The sequence below is a fragment of the Neopsephotus bourkii genome, unplaced genomic scaffold, assembly GCF_033783945.1.
Source record: "Neopsephotus bourkii isolate Nb327-2 ecotype Australia unplaced genomic scaffold, CSIRO-AGI_Nbou_v1 NB_998, whole genome shotgun sequence".
NCBI lineage: Eukaryota > Metazoa > Chordata > Aves > Psittaciformes > Psittacidae > Neopsephotus > Neopsephotus bourkii.
In genome coordinates this window covers 1,471,358-1,496,291 of record NW_026901490.1, presented here as the reverse complement: position 1 = coordinate 1,496,291, position 24,934 = coordinate 1,471,358, and the positions used below count along the sequence as shown (strand labels likewise).

Genomic DNA, 24,934 nt, shown 5'->3' with positions numbered 1-24,934 from the left:
TTTCTCTTGGGGTGAAAAATTGGGTGACCTTTTGATAACTGTGCTTTCTTATGAGTCACAGTGTTGATAGTTAATCCAATCATTATCCCTTCTCCTATCAAGTGATGATCATTGCTTTCTGCCTGTATTTAAGAAGTAGACAGTCAAGCTGAGTCCAAAACCCTGCATAGCCAGAGAACTCCCTCCCTCAAGAGGAAGAAGAGGCTGTTGACCATGGAAACCACCAACTTTCAGGAACCAAAATACGAGGAAGGATGAAGGGGAGAGGGGAAGTTGAATGTATAAAGCTCAAAGTGAAAAAAAACAGAGGGAAATTCCATGTAAAAGACACCACTTTTTACTGTTGACTGATGTCAATAGTTCCCATGAAAATCTTGAGGTACTGCTTTGGCGACCTTGACTCAGAGTAGTGTAAACAAGTATGAGACAGTAAGTGGAAAAGGGAAGAAGGTGAAAAAGGTTTTAGTAATCTGATTTAGGAATCTGAGGTGTAAAATAAAATGGCTGGTGTCCTTAGGTGGGGTTTTGAAGAATACATGTGTGTTTTGTGGAAAACCAGTACCGTAATCATGGAAGATGTTAACAGAATTCAGAGTACTGCTCTACACTGCATTAAGATCTTTTAAGGTAAGCTGTTCTTAGACGGTAATAAAACTAGGTTTTGCCAATTTCATCTCTGTTCAGCATTGATTTAGAAATGTTAATGTCCTCATTCTTAGTTAATTTGAATGGACTTCACAATTGGATAGTTGTACTGAAGTCTTGGGTCATGGTAGAGGTATTCCAGAGAGGTTCCAGCAGTTGTCTATGGTTAATAAGGTTGAGATGCAGCTGCGTGAAGGTATCAGGCGTTAAACATATGATAAAGCAGTGTGAAATACCTAACTTTTGTGAGAATGAAAACTCATCATGAGGTTCTTGATCTCTAGCTCTCTAAAGGAAGTTTCTAGAGGCTCCACTATCAGGTGGAGCCCAGAGAAGAAAAAAAATCCATGATCCCAAGCCTTGGGGTCCTTTTAGAGTTATCTTGAGGGCATTTAAACCATTAATATAAAGCCCAGTACACATGAAATGCTGTACTCTGATAGGCTGATGCATCCCCATGTTGCAGTACTTGTGCATGCATATGTCATCACTGACTCCCTAGATAGGGAGATGGGATTTCCTCATGCCTTTCAATTTTCTTTCTGTTGACAGATAATTCTTAATGTATGTTTATTTGATTGTTTGACATTATCCTAATGAGTGCAAACACTTTTGTTCTTTATAAGAGAGAAAAGAAACTAAATGTAAGTCCAGAGTTTGATAAGGTGTTAATGTTACTTTCTCTTGTAGCAAATCCAATCTTGTATAGATATTTTCATGATTTCATACTGATAGGAGAGTTTTAAGGCTATTTCATTAATATGTCATCTTTTACAGATATTAAATGGATTTAATAGTTTGAAGTTGAGTCAGTTATTTTCTTCCTAAGCTGCCACTTACCATTGCACAGATAATTGCATTTGGCAGTCCTCTTTTGATTGAGCAATGAAAATTGAATTAGTGTACTACAGAGATAAAATTTGCTCATAATTCTGCTGTTTGTGAAGTGAGGGCTATGGAGGAGGATGCTCATTGTGCCATATGGTACTTTGCCTACAAGCTTGGTCTGTGGCATCACACGGTCTTGCACTGATGCACAAACGTCTCTCAAAGAAGTTGAATGGTATTTCCTATTACTTCTTTGCACTTCACTCAGATGGTCTGTTGCTGCTCAGGTGGTATAATCCATGAAACCAGTTTAGTCAAGTTATATCCAAAGGGATTTCCTTGCAGAATTTTTCAAGTAAAGGTGTGTCTTTCTTTGAATTGCCCATTTGTAATTTGGTGTAACACTAGTGCCTAGATTAGTATCCAGCAGAAGGTGAACTGAGTATTTGAGGGGAAATCCACGTAATGCTGCTCTGAGAACTGGAAACAGCTGTCTTAACGGGAATGGGAGCTTAAAGCTTGGTAATTCTTATTTTTCCCTGGTGGTATCTGGAATTGGGTTTTTTTGTTTGATTGTTTGGGGTTTGTTTTTTTTCCCCTTCTTTGGTCCTTCTAAGGTTTTTAAGTTACCAGCTTTCATGTATAAAGGCATTTGCTGAGTATATGTTTTTTTTCAAGTGACAATTCAGATTTAAGTGTGTGTGAGCTTGTGGTGTTAGAAAGGATTCTTCAAAAATTTGAGATTTCTGTGATAATTTTTTAAAATTAATTTAGGCTTTGTGTGATTGTGTAAAAATATAGCTTTAATTTACTGTGGTACATTTATGATTTTCTAATAACTGTTAAAATTTACCTGATTTGAGAAGTATTAAAAAGGAGGACTTTCATATGGCTGACTTTATATATCAGTAGGCTAGTTTCACTGTGATAATATGATCTTTGGATTGACTTTGTTTCCATTGTTAACACTGGAATACATAACTAAAACAGGTCAAAACTTCTTTATGAGTAAAAGCAACACGACTGTTTCCTAAAGTACAAAATTGCTGTCACAATACTTGCAGTGCACAGATTATGTAAGAGGATCAGATCAGCGTATTATGCTGTTCCCTGAGACTACCTACATGTCTGTTTTGGCTGTACTGGGCTCATCTCACCATCATTTGTGAGATTGTTACCACTTCTGTACCGAAGCTAATACGTGAAACATGACAGGGGACTAGCTGTCTTGATACTGGTGGTAAAGAGAACATGGGAGGAATTTATCCTGTTGCCATTAGGATTCTGCTTTCTGTAAAAGGCTTCCCAGTGCACTGATTTTTTTGGTTTAACAGCATGGGTCAAAGCCACAAATGTTTTGAAAGCAGGAGTGATTCTAAGACATACTCTAACCCTGACCCTAACATGGGACACCTGCATTCAGGGAGGTGGGTTAGAAGAAGTGATGCTTTTTTGGCATTCACTCAAATCTTTGAACAGATTATATTAGTACAGAATTATAATTTAGTGCAAGTTGCAGTATCATGAAGGCTGTTGAAAGTTCAAGTCTTGGTGCACAAACTGTTGACATTTTGCTGCTGGCAGTAGGTAACGATGCATGTATTTGCTTGACAAGTATAAAGAAGCTCATTTCTGCACACAGGGAAGAGCTTCTTTGCTATCACTCAGGCACAAAATAGATGTGCATGAACACCAGGCCTTGGGAAGATGAGGCCCTGCAATGTGGAAAGTGAATTGCACATAACGAGAAACACACTTAAGTGTAAAGGTGCCTAAAGTTGCTTGCAGTATTTATACAAAGATACAAACTTAAAGTATTCAAGCTGGCATGTAAATATGATTATAGAAGAGGTAAAAGTGGAAATACATAATTGTCTTTTGTCTGTTTTTCATCCACTTCTGCCCTCAGCAAGTCTGATGATCAACAACCTGTGAATGTCAGGGCAAAGGGAGTAGGTATTGCAGTCTGTAGACATAACATGTCCTGAACGGACAGAGGAGCATGGACAGAGGAAGAAGATGCAGACATTAAAAGGGGAAGTGGGTTTCTGAGCATATTTTTTGCCTAACTCCTTCTTGCAAAGGCAGAGTGGAACCCCTTGCATGTAGCCTTTTAAACAGCTAGAGATCCCTTCTCCCTTTGAGAAGAAATTCAAGAGTTGTAACAGGCTTGAACCTTTAGCAGGTATTAAGAGTTGGCACATTTGTTGTCTCTGTGTAAATCAACTGCTGATAAGGTGAAGAAATCACATGTTGAGGCAGGTTATAAAACCACAGATCCACGTGGTTGTTGAGATGGTCTGTCAGGCTTAGGAGATTTCTGAACCTTAAGTTCATTGGCAGACTGCCTGTCACAGTATTGATAGGGCATATGGGAACAATGCTCTAATGGTACCCCGAATTAATCCGGCAACAGCCTAAATCTGGGCAGGTGTCACTGGCATGCCTGGGTTACCCTGGCTGCTGCACACCGGATCTTCCCTCCAGAGCCATGTAGACAGCTTAAGCTGTGCAGCTGCCATTATGTTCTGTTCTGAGGCATGCTATTTACATGCCTTGTAGCTCTTCTGCCACAGACAGCTCAGCCTCAGAGCTTTTTACCAAAGGTGAATCATCCTTTCTGTCACACCATAATGAAGGATTTTTTTGTTTCCATGACTCGGAGAAAAAGGTGGTGCTGTCCCCTCCAAGTCTTGGCTGGATAAGCTGCTTTTGTTTCCCCACTCATTTCATGATTGGAGAAAGGGAACGAGCTGCAGAATGATCCAGGTCTGATACAGACTTGACTTTCTCGGTGCCCTCCTTTCCCCCTCAGTAAATCTGTGCTCGATAAGATAAGCTGCAGGAGCATTTGCAACAGTGCCAGCAGGATAAATATTTCTGTATTTCTAGCTGATTTTAAGATGATTGGTGTGTGTTCCCCTCCCTTTTTTGGCAAAGGTTAGCCCCCTTAGATGTACTGCTTTTCATTTCATGTTCTCCCATCTGTTCTGTCTCTCTTCAGTAGAAACCGAGCAGATGTAGCTCCCACACAGGCTGCTGGATAGCTGTGTCTCCCATACAGGAGGAAATATCTATGTGTGAAGTAGAGTGGTGCCCTGCTGCTCTCCCACATCAAATTGTACCATGAGGGCAGACCAGAGGTTCTCTGAAACTCTGATAATGTAATTTCCCCTCTGTCAGCTCATACAGATGAGGGAATACCACTGCCCCCCCCCTTAGTTCAGTGATTTTGATTCCCAAGCTGAAGCTAGGAGCCAAGATAATCCAGACAACCTTTTCCTGAGCAACCACGTTATCATAAAAGTAGGTAAGAAAAAACAAATCTTTAAAATATTAAAACCATGATACAGCAAGTAAATAAAGAACAGTTCACGTACATAAGGTATACAGAATTTATATATGACAGTTATACAAAACCTGTGATTATCTGGATAATAAAGCCATAAAGACAGCAGCTGTTTGCACTGAAAACCTCCAGACTTTACATTAGAACTCACTGGCAGGAGGCCATTTCATTAAGGAAGAAATTTTACTTGCCAGCTCCAGACCCTTGCTTCATTTCACTGAGTTTTAAAGAAGATTTTGTAGTGTCTCTTTGTGAGAACAATTGTATATCAGGAGTTCTGTGTAAAGAGGAACATTATCTTTGAGTAAAGTTGTCTTCCTGTTAATTTAAAATTACCTCTGTGAGGCAAGCAGATATTTATTACAAGTAGTTATGTATTATAAATACTACCTCACCAGACTACATATGAAGCAAGATGGTTTGTGGTGAAGCTGGTTTGCATTTGGTTGGTGATCAGATGCTTGGGCTCATTTTATCTTCTGGCTCTTACCTTTGACATCTTTTGATTTCCTAGTTGATTTTAACTTCAAGCAAGTGAAGTCCCATTAGAAAGATAGTGGTTTTTATTCATGCTTCTTGAAATCTCAGTTTATACTGTCTTAACCATTTTTAACATTATACTTTGAAATGTTTTATGGTCAACTGAATGAGATTACTGGGTAGGTAATAACAGATTACACCTGTTTTGCCAAGTTATGGGACGGGGACATACTCCCTCTGCTGTGTGGTGGCAGTAAGGGTGATGGTGCTCCTGGCACAAGCACCTGTGATCAGAGCTGCAAACCCTTGCATCAGGCTACGTGAAAGGATGTGTGCCCCATGTGCAGGGTCACATTACCATTGCTAGAGACTCAGGTCAGGCTCTGGTCTCTGCTTCCCTAGTGCACTGTTGGAATTCTCACAGCCATGGCTTGAATGGAGGAGACAGAGGGCAAATGGGGAGTATGATAAGAAAAATAGTATGCATGTCCTGAACACATCTGTGTGAGCATGGTATTTTAGCCAGTGATGCAAGAATGCCCATATTGTGGAAGATGCCAGCAGCTGTAGCTCTGGGTATTTTCTCCCAAAGGGCAAGTCTCCTTAATGCTTTTTTAGTTATTAATAATTTTAGTTAATTGTTAATGGAAAGAATGGCTACTTTGGCTTTTGGAAAGAATGTGTGATTTATGCAGTATGAGGTTTTAAACACTATGTGCTGCTGGCTTAGTAATTCATATCGTAAATATCATAAAACATTTATGGTAGTGGACAGTAAGGAAAAAACCAGCCATGGGATTTTCAGCCTCACATGGAGACACTGTTCAAGTCTTTGTCAAGCTAGACATATGCATCATATGTAGGTTTGTATAGTAGAGATGAGAAGGGGCAGTTTTGTATTTATGTAAAACTCTCCCAACATAAGAAGGACACGGTCCTGTTGGAGTGGGTCAAGAGGAGAGGACGGGAAGATGATCAGAGGGCTGAAGCACCTCTGCTGCAAAGACAGGCTGAGAGTTGGAGTGGTTCAGTCTGGAGAAGAGAAGGCTCTGGCAAGACCTTCCTGTGGCCTTTCAGTATTTAAAGGGGGCCTATAAGAAAGATGGGGACAGACTTTTTTCACATGGAAAAGATAAGAGGTGATAGGCACAAGTTACTACTGGGGAGATACTGGGCACAAGAAGAAAGTTTTTCACAATGAGAACAATCAGCCATTGGAATAATCTCCCCGGGGAAGTGGTGGATGCCCCAGAGCTGAACAGTTTTAAGGTTCAGCTGGACAGGGTGCTGGGACATGTAAGTCTCCAGGTCATGCTTTACCAAGACAGGGTGGACCAGATAATCCTTGAGGTTCCTTCCGACTTGGTATTCTAATGGGACCTGTAGCAGTATGACAAGAGATAATGGTTTTAAACTAAAAGAAGGTAGATTTAGATACAAGGAAGACATTTTTTATGATGAGGGTGGTGAAATGGAGCAGGCTGCCCAGAGAGGCTGTAGATGCACCACCCCTGGAAACATTGTTTGGACAGGGCTCTGAGCAACCTGATCTAGTTGAAGATGACCCTGATCATTGTGTGAAGGGGTGTGGAACAGGTAACCTTTAAAGGTCCCTTCCAAACCAAACCACTGTATGATTCTATGAACGATGTCATTAATAGCACTGAAGTATCAGTTCTCTGGTTTTTTGGCAGAGCAGAAACAAGATTCTGAGGTGGCAAGCTATAATGTAATATTGAAAAATGCAGTCATGTTTGGTCATATATTTCTACAGATGCATCCTTATTTTTCAGTTTCTTGTTTATAGATGATGTAACATTTAAAAAAAAAGTTTATTTCTCTTTCAGCCATTAATGAATTTCCTGAAGATATATTTACAAATAAAGAACGGCAGCAAGGAGGAGTTCTGCTTCATATCATTGCTGTAAGTTTTCCTCTACTGTACTTAATTTTTGTTTTTGTTTTGTTAACAAGGTGTTAATTATTTTAGTGACCTTACTCAATAGAGCTTTGTATATATCAGCATATTTCTAATATTTTGATTTAATTATTTCTGATAAGTCTATACATACGTTTTGGGGACATGGTTTAATGGTGGACTTGTTAGTATTAGGTTAATGGTTTGACTTGGTGATATTCAGGGTCTTTTCCAACCTAAATGATTTTGTGATTTATTTAAGAAAATGATGCAGGTCTTTCTTTCCTGTTGTGCCTCTGTGCAATTGCAATTAGAATATAAAACCCCTGAAGAAATACAGAAAATGTTGTGTGGAGTTTTATATTTTATTGTAGAAAAAAAAAACAACCCAAAACAAGGCCTGCAAGCTCTGGTTTTTTATTACCTGCTCAGGGAAAGAAAAGTAAAAAGGAGTTGTGTTTTTTAGACAACAGTAGGATTGGGCCCACTTCTTGAGCACAGCACATAAGGATACAGAAGACAGTGGGCAATCACGTGTGCAGAGAACCAGGATCATGCCTGAGAGGTCTGGTGCAGTGAGCCATGGTCAGAGTCTACTTATTTCCAGGTGTATTTCTTGGGTATTATTAATCAACATGGTGTTACTTTCCATGTAATTACATGGTCTGATAATTCATGGAAAATACAGATGATGACTGTGTAATTTTGTAAGCCTTTGTAAGGGTCTGGCAACATTCTTGTTCTAAACTTACATTCAAGAATCTGGTTTTATGGCATAAATTGATCAGCAGAGGAATTTTTATTTGGAATGGAATAAAAAGTGAAGCTATATATTTCTACTAGTGTGAATAAATATAGTACTGCCTTCTTTCCTCTTTTCATGTACAGGAAAAATTTGAAGTATTTCCTGAATTTATTTTTTTTTACAGGCTCTTTATATGTTTTATGCTTTGGCTATAGTATGTGATGACTTCTTTGTTCCATCGTTAGAGAAAATTTGTGAGGTATGTTGAAGAACTTTATTCATCTTTTGGAAATTCATTTAGACAATATTATAGAATTGAACATTTTGTGCCATTGTTTGGAGTTCATTCCTGTCAACTCTTTGGCCTTGGTACTTTAAAATTTTTTGAGCTTTCCATCAAAAAATTGTCCTTTGGTCTGGGCACATTGGTCCCCCTGGCCACACTCAAGGAGAAATAAATGAAAGATTTAATCAGATCAGATGGCAAAACCCACTATTAAATACCTGAAGCATGTAGCTAGGATGGATATGGCATATGGATGAGTTGGCTTTATTAATGTACTCTTAGTTGTACAGGTCACGTGTGTAAATAAATCATACATAGACAAATTAATGTATTGGCTATGCAAATTTTATTGCACTTTTACCACCGTATCAGCAAGGAGAAAGCAAGCCTATGTGGTCCTAACATAAAGTAGAGAAAAGGGAAAAGGCATGGGAAAAGTATATACCTTGGTTTGATATGGAATGAGAGTACATATTTTCTATGGAAAGAATAGTAAATAAATATAATTCCTTTACATAACTGTTGAGAAGACTTCGCAATATTACGTATAATATTCTGATTAAGTAAATTGGTTGGGACAGTGTAGAATTTATAGTGGGCCTGTAAATGCTCTCTTAGGTAAGGCTTTGGTGAACTACTACAAAATGAATACAAAATGCAAAACAGATTTTAATTCCCTTTTGAGGGCAAAATAAAAATATCTTCTCCTTTGAAATGTGTGTGACCATTTTCTGAAAAACTCCTGTAGCTAATTAAAAAGCCTATTTTGCTGTGGATATATGTACTGAATTCCTGTTAGTATTACTCTGAGCTACATACTTATCGGTCGAAGAACAGGTAGACGAATAAGGGAGACAGCCAGTTACAGTAAAATACTCAAGAGAGATCTTTTCTATCCTTTTCAGATCTTCTGTCTTCAGCATTCACCTTATACACCATATTTAAGTTGTACCAGTTGGGTTGTACCAATTAAGTTGTCACTGATCCTTCATAAAATTGTTGTCTGTAATGTTCTGCTGAACATTAAAACAGCTAAGAAGAATTCAGATAGCACACATAGGTTTCAGCTCCTGCAACAGTATGACTGGTAGTAGGTCAAATAGTGCAGTAAGGGCTTTTGTTTGTTTTGTCATGTTCTGTAGGATGCCATTTTCATCAGCTCAAAATGTTGCATACTGCCTGAAAAACACATGCTTTTTCTATCATTCTTTTTATCACTAATCACTTTTCGATCCTTGGAAGAAAAATGAGATACCAAAGATGAGTCTAGAGACTACAGAAAAGGAAAAAGCTCCTCTGTAACACCTTCTTTACAGTTCAAGGGAAAGGTCTTCAGTTAAATTGATACAGCCCGCTTGTAGAGAGCTACATGGGTTCTGCTGGTCTGAGAGCTCTTATTTCTATCCTATTAGAGCTTAAGAGATGCTGTCATAAAAGTAGATCTATCTGCAGTACACAGGCCTCTCTGTGTATGATTATACTAATTTTGTCTGTGTCAGCAGACTCACTTTTGATTAACACAGTTGCAAAGTGAAGCAAGAATCAAGCCTGCTGTTTCAGGATTTATACTCTGAGGTTGTGTTTTTATCTTACGGATTTTTATTTGCAAATTTTAGAAGCTCTGAATTCCTGAATGATTCTGTTTAGAGTTCCAGGTCTTAATGAGAACAATTTGAGATGCTTATAATCTTTTTGAATCTGCAGAGATGCTTTTCTCTAAGCTACATGTAAGCCACAGTTGGCTATTGAGTTACATATAAGTAATGTTGTCTGACTCTTCACTGAGTTAGGGTTTAAAGATTTTATTTGCCAAAAGTGTATTCGCCTTCTCAAAGGCAATGTCTTAATTTGTATCATAGTGACTGTTGATCCTTTAACAGCATTGTGGCCAGAAAATGAAGAGCTTCTATCTTTGCAGCTCCAGAACTGTGCAATGTAAATACAGTAGCAGTGCTGAAATTACCAATGCTTTTCTTACAGAAACTACATTTGAGTGAAGATGTTGCTGGAGCCACATTCATGGCAGCAGGGAGCTCCACTCCAGAACTGTTTGCATCTGTTATAGGTATGGAGCCCACACATTAGCTCTTACGAGATCTGCTGTTAAAACAGCAGCAGCAGATCAAGCAGAGGTATCCAAAAGTGCTTTCATTCTGTCAATTTATAATCAACAATTGAAGCTGTCAACAAGTCTGCAGTTCATGGTACAATTAACTCCTCGAAATATCTCATAAAACTCTGAAGCTCCTCTCAAAACATAGTGATGAATAGCTGTTTCTGAACATAGGAAGTAAAAGAAGAGGCTTATTGCAGGCTCCTGAGAGGGAAGTTGAGATATATAAGAATGGATTAAGAGCAGCCCTGAAGGGAAAGTTTTGGGGGTGTTGGTTAATGAGAAGCTCAGTGTGACCCATCGGTGTGAGTTTGCAGCCCAGAAGGCTAAGTGTATTCTGGACTGCATCAAAAGAAGCCTTTCACAACTTACTTAGGCAACCTATTGCAGTGCCTCACCACTCTTATAGTGAATAATTTCTTCCTTATATCTAATCTAAATCTACCCACTTTTAGTTTAAAGCCATTAGCCCTTGTCTTGTCACTACAGACCCTGGTAAAAAGTCCCTCTCCAGCTTTCTTGTAGGCTTCCTTTAAGTACTGGAAGCACTGCAATAAGGTTTCCTATCTTCTCTTCCCAAGGCTGAACAACTCCAGTTCTCTCAGCTTTTCTTCATAGGAGAGGTATTCTATCCCTCTAATCACTTTTGTGGCCCTCTTTTGGAGCTGCCTTAACAGGTCCATGTCTTTTCTGTGCTGAGGACTCCAGAGCTGGTTGCAGTACTCCAAGTGGAGCCTCACCAGAGCAGAGTACAGGGGCAGAATCATCTCCCTCTAACTGCTGGCTGCACTTCTTTTGCTGCAGCCCAGGATATGGTTGGACATTGTCCAACTTACGCCTAGTTTTTCATCCACCAGTACCCCCAAGTCTCTCTCTGCAGGGCTGCTCTCAATACCTCAATCTCCCAGACTGTGTTGATATTGGGGTTTGCCCTGACCCAGGTGCAGGACCTTGCACTTGGCCTCATTGAACCTTGTGTAATAATACATGTTTTGCTCCCTCTGCAGGTGTATTTATCACTCACGGAGATGTCGGAGTAGGGACCATTGTTGGTTCAGCAGTTTTCAACATCCTCTGCATTGTTGGTGTGTGTGGAATGTTTGCAGGACAGGTTAGTAAGACGCTTCCTTCTATGGAATTCAGTTGCTTACAGTTTAGGGGTTTCCATGAGCAAATATTTAAACAAACAAAACAAAACAAACCCCACAAACAAACAAAAAACCAACACCCCCAAGAATAAGAATAACAGTAACCCCCAAAAAGCAACAACAAAACAAAACCAAACAAGAACCAAAACCCACAACCAACAAACAAACAAAAAAACAAACAACCAAAAAAAGGAGTGTTAGTCAAAGCCAAAAATGAAACGGCATTATGAAAACTGTCAAATGTTACAAGTAGCACATGTTTCCAAACAGTTCAGCTGTAGTTTCAGCGCTCTGAACATGTAGCACACATAGGAAACTGGCTCCTCCTTGTGTAATACTGTGTTCACAGTCATCTGTCAGTGGCATCTCCTGATCCTTCCTGGTACTGATGGGGATCAAAGATTCTAGAACACAAGATCTGCTTCATGTACTCAGTAGGTGATTAGACTGTGTATCATATTTTTTCAGGAATTAAGTCCGATATATCCACAAATATAACGAAGTGGGAGCCGTTGATCTACTTCAGTACAATGAATTGTATTTTACCATTAAAATTATGACCAATTAAAATATCATTAGTAAGAAATGAATTACCTTAATGGAAGTTTCTCTGTGATTTTTATTACTGGTGATTATTGTAGCTCTGTTGTCTTAACAGACTGGTATGTCTTCTGTTAGCATGAAGCTGTGATTGGTTCCAGAATCACTGCTAACAATAATTCTGCTCACACACCTAAGTGTTTGCAAGATAGAGGCCTTTGTTTTGTCTTTAAAATTGCATGTTTTATTGGCTGAAGTTATGATACAAGGCTGCCCCATCCCTGGCAGTGTTCAGGGCCAGGTTGGATGGGGCTTTAAGCAACCTGGTGTAGTGCAAGGTGTCCCTGCCCATGGCAGGGAGGTTGGAACTAGGTGGTCTTTAAGGTCCCTTCCAATCCAAATCATTCTATAATTTTATGATGTTTTTCAGGTGGTTTGTCTCACGCAGTGGGCTGTGTTCCGGGACTCTGTGTACTACACAATATCTGTGATTGTACTTATACTTGTAAGTATCTCTGTTACCAATTAATGTGATTCATTGCTTGAAGTTTTGGAGGTCCAGCCAGCTAACCATAGAGAAACACTAGTAAACCATGATTTTCCTAGCTAATTCTAGTGACATCTGGAAGTGATAGCTCAGCTCCACAATATGGTCCAAATATGAATACTTCATACAACCCCACAGAATACATGTCCATCAATGTCCATTCATTTTGTACCTACAATCTGTAAAGTTCTTGCAGGCTAGCAGGGTAGTGTTGCTCACTGCAAAGAGCACTCTCTTCTGACCTAGGGGACTTCCTGTTGTGGAGGTGAAAAATTTTGAGCTGCATTTCTGTTTTGAATAGGGAAGGTGGCTGTTTGTTGCTTCTACACAGTCATTTTATCTCGCAGATTCTGGGTAAATTTTTCTAAATGGAGCACAGATGGGATACCACTTTGTTTATGTAGAGCAGTGTAGTTAGTTACCAAACGCACCTATTTACTGGGTTTGGTGGCAAGAAAGGGAAGAATCCACTTAGTTTTATTTGTAATAAATACGGATCACTAGCTGGCCATTCAGTTACAGAAATTATATAGGGAGGAATAAAATGTGTATAATTGCTTGGCCTAAAAGCAGAAGTAAAATGGCTGTCTTTTCTACCAAAACTAGTCTATCTGTTAAGAGGACTGAGAGCTAGGTCTCTTCAGAAATATGACTTTGCTGTTATTTACACAGGACAGCATTGTGTACATTTGTACATATCTGTCTCTTTCACATGCTCCCACTGTCTTACTCAGTAGTGTTTGTAGCAATCACTGAGAGGGATCCAAGCCTTGTTCACAAGGTTTCTGCTTTATGAGGGACACAGTCCATACAGTGAAACTTCTGGTTAGAAAGGGTCAAAACTCAAGCAGCTTCTGGTTAGACATGACTGATGTTTATTAAATAAATTTGACTGATTTTCAAGATAGATCAGAGAAATGGCCAATTTATGTGTTTTGTTTTTTTGTTTTTTTTTTCCCTTCTTCTAGTTCATATATGATGAGAAAATAGAATGGTAAGTTGTGTAAATTATTCCCTACAGTACCATGTCTGCCATGGGACTGATCACTAAATAGAGTTGCAGTGTAATTAGCTTTCATTCATACATGCTGGGAATATGAGCTGGATTTGACGCCTAGAAAATCATGTGTTTTCTTTGGTTATATTTTTTTATGATGATCAGGGGAAACTAAAAGAAAATGTAAGAACCTGGAGACATTAACAAAGTAAGTAGGCTATATTTAAAGCCTGAAGATTCACAAGTGCAGAGAGGAAAAGTGAAGGTCTGCTGATTCTGGTTGTTAATATTTATGGGGTGCTAGGTGTCCCAAAGAAAAGTGCAACATGTGATCCTAGTGGGAGAGCATAAACATCTTCTAGAAGAGTCTTCTTGAGTGCCTAGCCTGTGCTTCAGTGCTGAAATGACAAAAGGCCTTGGCATTACTATCCTCAGAGGGTAGCTGTGGTTTCAGTCTGCATAGCACATTTCTGAAATACATGCATTACGTATTTGCATGCTTATTGGAACTTGAGAGTCTGCTGCCCCCCCCCCCTTCTGTTGAGACACCATCTAATCTTAATGGTGTGAATCCTATGTATACAAATGTGACTTGTACTAGATATTTGATTCACCCTGCATAAAACTTGAAGAGCATACAGCTGTTTAATGGCCTTATAACACTTTTTTTTTTTTTTTTGTCTCTCTGAGGTGGGAAAGCCTTGTACTCATCATTATGTATTCATTCTACATACTTATCATGAAGTAAGTGCTTTTCTCCTGTGTAGGCCTTTTAGGTCTTAATTGACCGTCATTCTTTTTGTGTGGTTCTGTCCTTGGTCTTCCTGCTGAGAATGTGCATCTAGGCTTTACTGCTTGCTTGCATAAGTTGTTCTCAGATGCTTAGAAGTTGGACAAGGATATGCAATAATCCAGCTTATTCAGACCTTTTCATTTGCACTTTCAGATACAATGTGAGGATGCAAAATTTCTTCAGCATTAAAAGCAAGAATGTTGGAAATGGTGACACAGTCAACAATGAGCTCGAAGACGGTAATAAATACTATGCCTCTAGTTGTGATGACCCGTCCATTCCATTGCTATGGAAAGGTAAGGCTGAGCAGACAGGACTTTGAAAAAGTGCCCTTTTTATTTCTTTAATGTGTATCTAAACAGTGTTACTATTCAGTCAGAAGCAGGAATTTTCATTGGGTTGATTTGATGATTCAGCAGTCAGTTTGCCAGATGGAAAAAAAAACACCAAAGCCAAATCAATTTATTGTTTTATATCTATATTCTGAAAACAAGCTGCTTTGCACATTGGCAGTTTTGCTTCCTTTTTGTCTCCTGTTCATTGATGAGCTACAACACTGAAAGTTACCTTTGAAATACTTTAATCTTATTTTGCAATGAGTTGCTGTGAACATTGGCTATGATCTTTGGATGTGGAGATATGTGGAGATATTTACATATGAGATTCAGAGGATACTTCCTAGGGCAGTAGTTATGTATTCAAGTGGGGACACAGGGTAAGGGTGATTCAGTGAAAGAACACAGATGTTAGTGAGTCTTATTTCTGAGGTATTTGTTGGGTTAACTGACACTTGGCTGGCTTCACAAGCTGAGCTGCACCTTCCCAGCAGCAGCTTTCAGAAACAGGAGCACTGCTAGTAGCCCTGAGGAGACTACGGCTGATGTCTGCCTTACCTCCAACCAGTGGATAGCAAGCTTTAGGATCCCCCCAAAAGCCTCCCATGATTTCACCAAGGTGTAGGTTTAATCTTCATCTGATTTCCATGGGACAAAAGTGATTACTTCCCCAAAAAAGATCGTTTGATTTGGGTGAGTAACTTTGTTCCTACCAAGGATGCTTAGTCAGTTGCTCAAGATGCAGATAAAAGGGGGGTTTACATGCTGCACAGATCTCTTCTGTGCTCCTAAGTTTTACTATTTCCAAGAGCATCCAGTGGTACTATATAATAGCTTCCATTACTCAAGTTTGAGAACAAAAAGGAGAGCTTTTTACCATAGGATAAATTCAGTTTCAAGGGCAAGTTCTGTGCACACAGGTAAAGGCAAAATATTTATAGTTTATAAATAATGCTCGTATTTTACAAGTACAGGCTTGCGGCTCACTGCCCTTGGCTTTTATTGTGTTGACCAAGATTTCCACCAGGTGGCATGGTTCGATTCCTGCCTGAACCTAGCAGATCCTGAAAAATGAGTTTCTGAGGGCCTGATCAGGGGTGTCAGCTCTAAGTCAGCAAGGTGTTTTCTGTTGATTTTGACAGGGACAGGGTTGTTAATGATGACACTTCATGGTGAGCAGGAAGTTTAGGTAGTTTGTTGAAAGGAAAAGCTGTTCTCAGAAGGTATTTTTCTAAGGAATATCACAAAGGAGAAGCCAAAAAGGCTTTTCTCGCTCACATTTGTGAAAACTACTTTTGTGATTTTTAGGTGGAGCCTGTTTGTACCATATAGGGACAAGGTATGTATGTTTATGGGCATAGGGAGTGAGACAAACTGTTGTGGAAATATAAGAGCAATGTGATGCGGTAACTCAAAACAGGTGTTCTGGGGTTTTTGTCTTTTGTTTTGCTGTTGGGTTTTTTTTTTATAGTGATGTATTCTACACCACTGCTGAAGTTTTTGTTGTTTTTTTTTTTTATATCTTGGTATTTCATCAAAGCACAGTATATTTGGTCACTGTCTCCCTAGTGCTGTCAGAAACAATTCCAGAGTAACTGCAGTGCTTTGATGTTTTTTTCATGATACTGTAAGATAAAGAAGCATTTTGAAACCTCACTGGAGAAACTCATTTGAAAGCAGTTAATCTGATTAAACTGTTGAAAAGATACCTGGCCTTTTTTGCCTTACCAGAATTGCTGTCCAGCTAAAGCAAATGTTAAGCTACTGTGGTTGAGGACTTCTTCTATGAGGACTGCTTCCTAGGAAGATTGTCTGGCTATATATTCCTTCACAGATATTCTGCTACGCTCTTAAGAGTCATTGGAATGGATGTGCTCCTTATTTGCATCATCAGCTATAGTACTCAGCAAGGTTAATTTGCTTTAAATGTTGGGGTGGAGGGAGGATAGCTGCTCCTGTATGTTTACCAAAGGCAAAATTACTACTAGTTCTATTCTCCTGTAAGACAAAACCACATTTGGTTTTTTTGAATAGGACATATTTCTTTATGAAACCAAAGATCTCTTTATGACACTTCAGGTGACTCCAGTGTACTCATTGAAAATTCATTGTAGTGAAACAAAGGAAGACACTTCAGTGCCAAAGGGTAAAAGATATAGCTGTCTACTGGTGATTTATAGGCTTGATTTTTTTTCTTGTTGAATGATAATGAAAGGATATACTTTTTCAACTCCAAATGTTAGAAAATGCTTGAGACAGCAGAGCCTTTATTGCATGATATGATTTACTTGCATGCATGGATCCAGTCTTCTTCCTGAAGAATAAAAATAATTCAACACTGTAAGAATGCAAAAAACTAACAATACAGATTTCTGTGTGTTTAGAATAGGTCCATTTTAATTCCTTTCTTAGATTTCCTTTGCTTCCTGACTGGAACCGTGCACTAATAATTATCTTGCACTTCCACCTCCTAAATTCTCTTCTTCTTTCGTAATGTAAGTAACTTAACACAAAAGGGGGGGGGAGGGGGTGTGAAGCTAAGCAAACAGAAAACAAGCATCAAAGAACTTTGGTTGGTTTTTTTTTTCCATGTAGTAATTAATATTTATTAAAGTCATATGCATATTTCCTACACTGCTTTCTAACACCACATGGGTATGCCTCCTGTCTGCTGAGCCTTGCTCTTCTTGCTGTGTATAGTCTGTCGCATTTGTGAGAATGCTGGCTTGTTTTTAAACTCTGAAAGTCCTTACCTGTACTTTTGTTGATTCACAATATAAGTTTGTTTCTCTGTGTTCTTAACATACTAGCTTAACATACTAGAACAAAACTTGTAACCTTTGTACACGTTCCTTTATATTAACAAAGGGTTACTTAATAGATTTGTTCTTGAGAATTGGGTTTTTTTTTCATTGTTTCAAATCTGGTCACGTTAGAGATACTGAATATTACTCCCTTTGAGTCTAAACAGAATGACTTTGGGTGATGGGAAGCATGGTAAGATCAGTTCACAACTAACTTTGTCCATTGTGACCATTAGTGAAGGGGATGCAGCAATATGGCAAAAACAGTGTTGTGATGGTGGATGAGATCATCTGTTCCAGTCCCCCCAAATATCGGTTCCCTGAAGCTGGATTACGGATTATGATTACAAATAAATTTGGACCACGCACCAGAATGCGGATGGCAAGCCGTCTTATCATTAATGAGGTAGGTCCTTTAGGAAAAGAATTAGTTGCTATGAGCGAAGGGGTTGCTAAAGAGCTGTGTTCATAGTTATTTTGGAATGCAGATTCTCCCATGTTCCTAGGGATGGGCTAGAGTTACGTCTTTCTCTAACAGCTGTGTCACAGCAGATTTGAAGATGGATTCCTAATTGGCAATGCTGCCTGTCTTAACAGGAAGGCAGTCACCAAGAAGGGACTTCCTTATTTCCCATCCAGAAGATGGTTATTTCAGCATGTGTGTGTCTGTATGTGAACATATTTGGGGTTTATCTGCAGCAAAAGAACTGGGTGTGATCATTACAAAAGCGGTCAGGCTAAGACAGGAATAATGGACAAGCAAAAATCTCTTAAGAACTGCTCTTATATTAGCAGCACCTCAGGATCACATCAGGTATTTGCCTACCTTCTTAGTCTTATCTGTAGTCTTCAGCTCAAAATTAAAATGAATCAAAATATTTTTATGAGGGGAATTTGCCTTAGACAGTTTCAGTTATCTCTAACTTGACGTACTGTCCCCACTTTTACTGTTATTGCTTGTTTCATATCCTGCCGTTGAAGTGACAGGACTGGCCATGTGACACTGTTCTAAGCATGTATGAAATACTGGGGTGAAATTTTTTGACCTTCCAGCCTTGAATTCTGTGAAAGCAGGAATTTATCCTTTGCTCCCTACAATGTCAAATATGAGAGGTTTTTACTCTCACAAATAAAATAATTTCAGCAGTTTAGGAGATACAAGCTTTAGGAAGTTTCTGGAATTTGGATGTCTTAACACAGTTCATGTGTCTCCCAGCATTAAGAATAGCCCAGTGAAAGAAAGCAGCACTAATATATTTATAACAAAAGTCCAGTTTAGCAGTAAACCAGTGAAATATTTATTAGGAAGTCAGCTTGGTGGCGTACAGTCAAGAGCAGAAGATCAGAAAGGGCATATAGCAGCATTTGGCTCCATAAAAGTGCTGCTTTGAAGGCAATTCACTGGTCAGCAAAAAATTCTTTTTTAATGGATATATGCACTGATACTTTCTAGTTCAACATCTGCAAAAAACATTCTCTAAACCAGACCATTTGGATGTATGTTCTTATCTATTCTCACTGCCAAAGTTTTGCAAAGTATTCAGATATGAGTTTTCTGTATTTTTAAATAAACTACAGTGTTTAGTTTAATACTAGATTCAGATTTTTTTGCATGTTGTGCACTAGCTTTATTTTTCAAGGCATTTCAGAACACTTTTAGGAAGCTACAACAATTTGTCATGAGAAAGAGAATGCTTTTCAACCCTGCATTATTTCCTCTGACAAACTAAAAATACATTTTTTTAATAAAAGTAGGAAATTACTCTTCCATTTCACATTCTCCAGTGCATTATTGGGAAAATATACGGACATTTAAACCTGTCCCTTTAATTGTTGTACTGTTTATTGGAATTGTAGCAGTCTTCCACAAGTCTCCAGGGATAGTTAAGAGCTTCATGAAAGCATATGCTCAGACAAGGGCAACAGGATTGCTTTTGGAATTATTAGTATGACCTATACATTAACCTAAATAAATGGGGATGAGAAGGAGGGAGGACAGTTGGATCTGGGCAGGAGAGATCCTGGGTAATGAGTCATTCATAAGCCAACTCTAATAGTGTGGGAATGTCTTGAGTGTTACCACTAGTAGCTTGAGGAGATGACAGTCCTGGTCGGACACTCCCTGATTGCCTAAGCACCCTTTTCCAACCAGATGTACATATCCCACATGCCTTGGTCATCATGCTTGTAGTAAGTGTGGTTAAAGCCCTTCCCAAACCTTCACACTTGAAGCCAAGCCAAGCCATAGTGCTATTGCTAATTTGAGTGAGAACTGTTGAGTGAGAAGCATTGCAGAATAACCATGCTCATTAAAACATGGTGTTGGAAGGATGGATATCACAACTTTCTCCATCACGGCCTAAAGACTTCTGCCAGTAATTTTGAGGTGGGTGGTCAACATTGGCCTGATGAAGACAGGTATGCCACAGACAGATTTGTTTGTTGCTGCTTGGAAGGAGAAGCGTCACAGCTCACGTGATTGGAGCTGGACAGACAGCAAAACCCAGATTTAACAAAGTCACTGTTTTCCAAACTATGGCAGTTTTGTGTTTGACACTGTGCAGCGTCAGCGGTTAATCCAGTCTGCCAATGGCTCAAGCAAACCACTTCAGAATAGGAGACATGAGAATATTGAAAATGGGAACATCCCTGTGGTGAACCAAGAGGAGGAAAATGAACAGGACAATCTATCTCCTTTTTCATTGCCAGGTAAGGCTTACTTTACAGGTGTTTATAGTAAGGACGCAGAAGATAATTAAAATGCCAAACACTGGGTTGTAAGAAAAGATGACGTATGTGGGGAGAGAGGAGGAGGGGGATTGATTTAACTCTCCAAATGCTGGATTTGATGACAGTAAAACTGAACTGGAGGCTACATGGCTAAAAGTCAATATTAGGAAAGTGGTTTCCAGCTATTCTGCACAATAACAGTAGAAGTGCTGGCTTGCCAGAGGCAAAGGGAGAGCAGGTAAGGCAGGTTTATATTAAAAAACATGTCAGACCAACCCATTGAGCCACTGCATTGTTAGCAATTTTGAAGTGAAAAGTTAATAATGACCTTCTGGAGATTGCTAGGCTAGAGGCTAGGTGTATAAATATATAATAACCTGATTTAACGTCTGTAGGGGAGGCTTCTTGGATGAAGAAGAAGAAGAAAGGTTTAGGGAGAGAGTGTTTAATATCTTTGACAGTGTTTAGAATTCTTAGACTAGCAATAGGTAATAATATTCACCTTCTGAAACTTTTTGGAAAATCTGTGGTGTGAAGGGCTATATATAACCAACCTTATTATGTTGGTGCCCTTAACACATTGCAGATTGACTCTCCTCCAAATGCTTTGGAGATTAGACAGCAGAGATTAGATCCCCCCTACAGACATGTAGTCATTAGTTGTCTGTCACACAATTATTACTAACGCAAATACTATTTGGCATAAATGAATTTTGCATGCAGTGAAAAAGAAGAAATAATTTCCCATGTTGTATATAGTTAAAATTTCTTTGAAATCTCATTACTTCAGTTGCTATCCTTTTAGAAGAGATGTTGGTGACTGAACAAACATAACAGCATACTATTCAAAGACTAGATAAAGTCATGTTTTCATGTGTTACTATGCTTTTACAGGAGCTTCTTGCAGTCAGCTGTTACGGACTTTCATGGGGGGTGAAGAACAGAAATGAACTGATTCACTGAAGATAGACCCATTACATTAGATGGGCTCCTGATAATCTATGTAATAATGAAAAAATATTTTTATTTTATGGTGACATAGATGGATGCAAGACGGCAATATGCCTGTGCACACGAACATGTTGTTGATGATAGTAACAGTAACAAACATCTAAAAGCCAAAAACTTCTGCGCAAGCCATCTTAAAAATGCTGTGCACGTGTTGGCAAAGATTTATATTTTTTTTAAACTGAGTTGTTTTTAACAAGTTTTTGGATTCAAGTTTTAATTAGGGCAGTGCAATCATATTTTTTCTTACATTCCAGGACAGTGCAGAAATCTTAACATGTGTCAAACATTATCTGGAGACCATACTTGGATTTTTTCAAGACTCGGACAACTGCTTAGTGAATGAGAAATAGATTTCAGAGGAGAGCTTCCTAAGTGTGTGATATTCACAATGGGCAAAATGCTTTGGACAAAGGAAGGAGTTATTAGTTAGTCCATTGGCCTTTTCTAAATGTGTTTTTTCTGCATTTTTGAGAAAGTCCTGAAGGATAATTGAGGCGTAACCGTCCAAATTGGAACCAGTGATGATACAGTTCATACTGGAATGGAACAAAAGTTCAACATGAACTCAACGAGTTGTGTAAAAGTGGTAATGTGGTTGTTTAAAATCCTCATAATTATATTCAGGTTTTGTTACCTCTGTTGTCTGGAGATTATCTACTGGTTGGATTCTCATTGCTCAACTCATGTATTCCAGGGAGAATTCTTTTATTTTTTTGCTTTCAGAAGTACCACTTCAATAACTTTGGAGAAAATGGAAAGAACCAGCATCATGTCTTCTTGTTGTTTAAGTACTGTGGCATGATCAGTAGCCTAAAAAAACCCTGACATTTAAAACTGGCTTTAGGGGAAAAGTGTTGCAGACCTTTTCCCAGAATCCCCTCTGTTTTCGTTTGGTATATTTTCAGACCAGGAATAAGGCACATACATTTTCTAAAGATCAGAAGTTCATTTACTCTTTTAGTACTATACAGAGTTCTACAAAGAATAGGCTTTCACTTTCCAATATGATTTTCCAAGTCAACTGCTTGCAGTGAGTGAGGTAGAAAACTCACTACAGTATTTTAAGAGCTGCAACAGAAATGGCTGTGAATTGGTCCAGACATTTTTTGTGCTGTCCTGTAGTAACCTTTATTTTTATTTTTTTTTAGCCTACTTTGGGGTTCGACTTGCCTCCAAATTGCATATTCTAGACCCTTTTGCAGGAATGAATTTTTTCTGAAACAGAAATAAATGTAAGTGAAGTTTAAAGCACTGCATCAACTCTGAATGATTCCCAGCAATCATTAGCCATCTGTAAGTTTTGCTTATTGTTTTCTTTTATCATCAACAGCAGTGCTCAGCAGTAAATGTAGGGCTTTAACACACAGAAACAGAGGATAAAATTGTTGCATGAAAGCAGTCTTAAACTACACCATCCCACCTAGATCCTGTATGTCAGCCATCCAGAGAGATTCACCTCCAGGGTGTGGTTCTGGCCCGTCTTGAAACAAGAGACAAAACATGGTTTTTATGGAAACTACATACAGGATCATACAAACCAGCCTTTGCCTTTGGTTTCTGTGTGGGAAGAAACCTACCTTTTAAAAGAGGAATTTCTTTCTTGACCTAACCTTTAGGCTATGATGGTTATCTTCCAAGAGAAAGGGTTATTTGGTGCTTTACAATTCAATTACTCTACAGTTGTTTGGAAACGGAGCTTAAATTTAAAAAAAAACAACCCAGAGATCAGATTAAAACAGGATGAAACTGAGCAGGTATGTGCTGGCAAACACCATGGTGTGTAAAAGCCCTTCCATATCTCAGTAGTCTTTTAGAGCCCAAACTCAGGAAAGCACTTCTGTGCAGCTCTTACTGGATGCTTAAATTCCATTTACTGTCACATGTTCAAGAGCCTTTAAATAGTCACTGCTCTCAGCTCCTGCTGGTTTCATGGCAATGAAGAGCTCCCTCTCTTACAGTATTGGGCTATAGATGCTTTATATAAGTCATGATGGTGGTAGCTAAAATAGGAATAATAATTCCCAGAGCTAAAATGAGATAGCAATAAAGAAGATTAGCAATCCCGCCCGTTTTTTAATGGATCCAAAATACAACGACAATATGTAGGATAGAAACAAAAAGGAATTGACAGTATTTACTAAAACCATGAAAATGTTTGTGCTTGATCAAATCAAATGGCTTGCCCAATATTCTGACTCCAGCTATGACCAATGAAGAAGCCAGGGGAAAATGAGACAGGACAAGCTGGTCTTCAGCTCAAGAAATTTGCTGGACTGGACATAATGTCAGTATTTAAAAATCCTTAAAATAGTTCCTCTTCCTTAACCTAATTCTTATTGAATATTTGGAAAATCTAACACCCACAACATCCTTTGGGAATTTGTTTCATGTTTGTTTGAAGAACTGTCTCCTTTTGCTTGCTTTGAACCTGGCTCCTACTACCTTCATTTGATGTCTTTTATTGGAAAACACAGTGAACAAAGCAAACCCCATGCACGTCACTTGACCATTCAGGATGCTATAGCTCTTGTTTTATCCCCTATGGAGTTGTATGTCTTCAAGGCTGAGCTAGAAACAGAAGAACGTTCCATGTTGAATCCTCTACAGTTTCTGTCTGTGCAAACACTGATGCAGAGTTCTAGCTTCTCTGCAATGGCCCTGTTTTCTGTCAGGGCTCCTTTATATTCTGATCACTAGTGGACCCAGCAGACTTCCTGCTTCTAATGTATTTGACGTAAGATTTATTGTGAATTTTTGTTCCTCATAGTTGTTCTTCAGACTCTTTTTGGCCTGCTTTATGGTACTTTTGCCAAAGTTTCAGAACATCACTTGGGTGGCTGAATTAGGAAGAGAGCTAGTTTCCATAACTCTTTTGATGTTGCAAGAGAGAAATTCATCCAAGAAAGTAGTTCAGAACAGGACCTAACTGCAGTATTCCAAAATGCTTTTTTGGAGGAGTTTTCCTCTTGCCACTGCCTGTATAATGGTGTATTAGAATTTTATTTCAGAAGGTAAGTGTGCTTCTGAGGCACATTTTGCTGTTCTCCTCATATATTGCACTTCAATTTATGCTGGGTTCTTGGAGCTCATGAAGGAGACTCCTTTTGTAGGAACGTAAACTTGAAAAGGTGCTCCAGAAGAGTAGTGAGTGTGCTCTACCTTGGAGGAGGATACACAGGATAAATTGGAAGAGAAGTGGGCAAGGATTTAATTCAGTAATTCATCTTTTCATTCTGAAAGAACAAAATGGGACTTGAGGAAGTCTAGAAATGCCAGTTCTCCCCTAAAAAAAAAAAAAAAGAATAGACCACAAGGTTAAAACGTACAAAATAAACCATGCCAAAATCCAACCAAGTTAAATAATATATGGGGAGTACCTCTGCTCAATTACATTTTATTTTTGTTGAATATCGTTGTGTCCTAAACCTATAATAACTCTGAGAGAAAAGGTTTTTTCTGCATAGTGAAGCAAATTCTTTTTTCTTAACCAGTTCCTGCTGTACCAAAAAAATGTGTCTTTAAAAGAAAATTATTGGCATGAATCCAAATATGCAAAGTGTGGTAAAGGTTCAGGCTGAAAATAGAAGTCTGAGTTGTTTTGGATGGATCTCATGGTCTAGAATTTGAATCTTGCATTCTGGGAAATTGAACCTCCAAGAAAAGTG

General features: G+C 38.7%; 1 protein-coding gene across 1 annotated transcript in view; it reads left to right on the top strand.

Annotated features, from left to right (window-relative positions):
• Window positions 1-24,934, top strand: part of LOC133215761 (ras and Rab interactor 3-like) — a 163,988-nt gene that overhangs the window by 45,963 nt on the left and 93,091 nt on the right. The window contains exons 3-12 of the mRNA XM_061359992.1: window positions 7,150-7,226; window positions 8,150-8,224; window positions 10,232-10,316; window positions 11,372-11,475; window positions 12,483-12,557; window positions 13,568-13,593; window positions 14,287-14,340; window positions 14,543-14,685; window positions 17,765-17,934; window positions 20,093-20,237. Of these exons, the coding sequence (XP_061215976.1) occupies window positions 7,150-7,226; window positions 8,150-8,224; window positions 10,232-10,316; window positions 11,372-11,475; window positions 12,483-12,557; window positions 13,568-13,593; window positions 14,287-14,340; window positions 14,543-14,685; window positions 17,765-17,934; window positions 20,093-20,237 (954 nt within the window). The remainder of the gene's footprint in view (window positions 1-7,149; window positions 7,227-8,149; window positions 8,225-10,231; window positions 10,317-11,371; window positions 11,476-12,482; window positions 12,558-13,567; window positions 13,594-14,286; window positions 14,341-14,542; window positions 14,686-17,764; window positions 17,935-20,092; window positions 20,238-24,934) is intronic.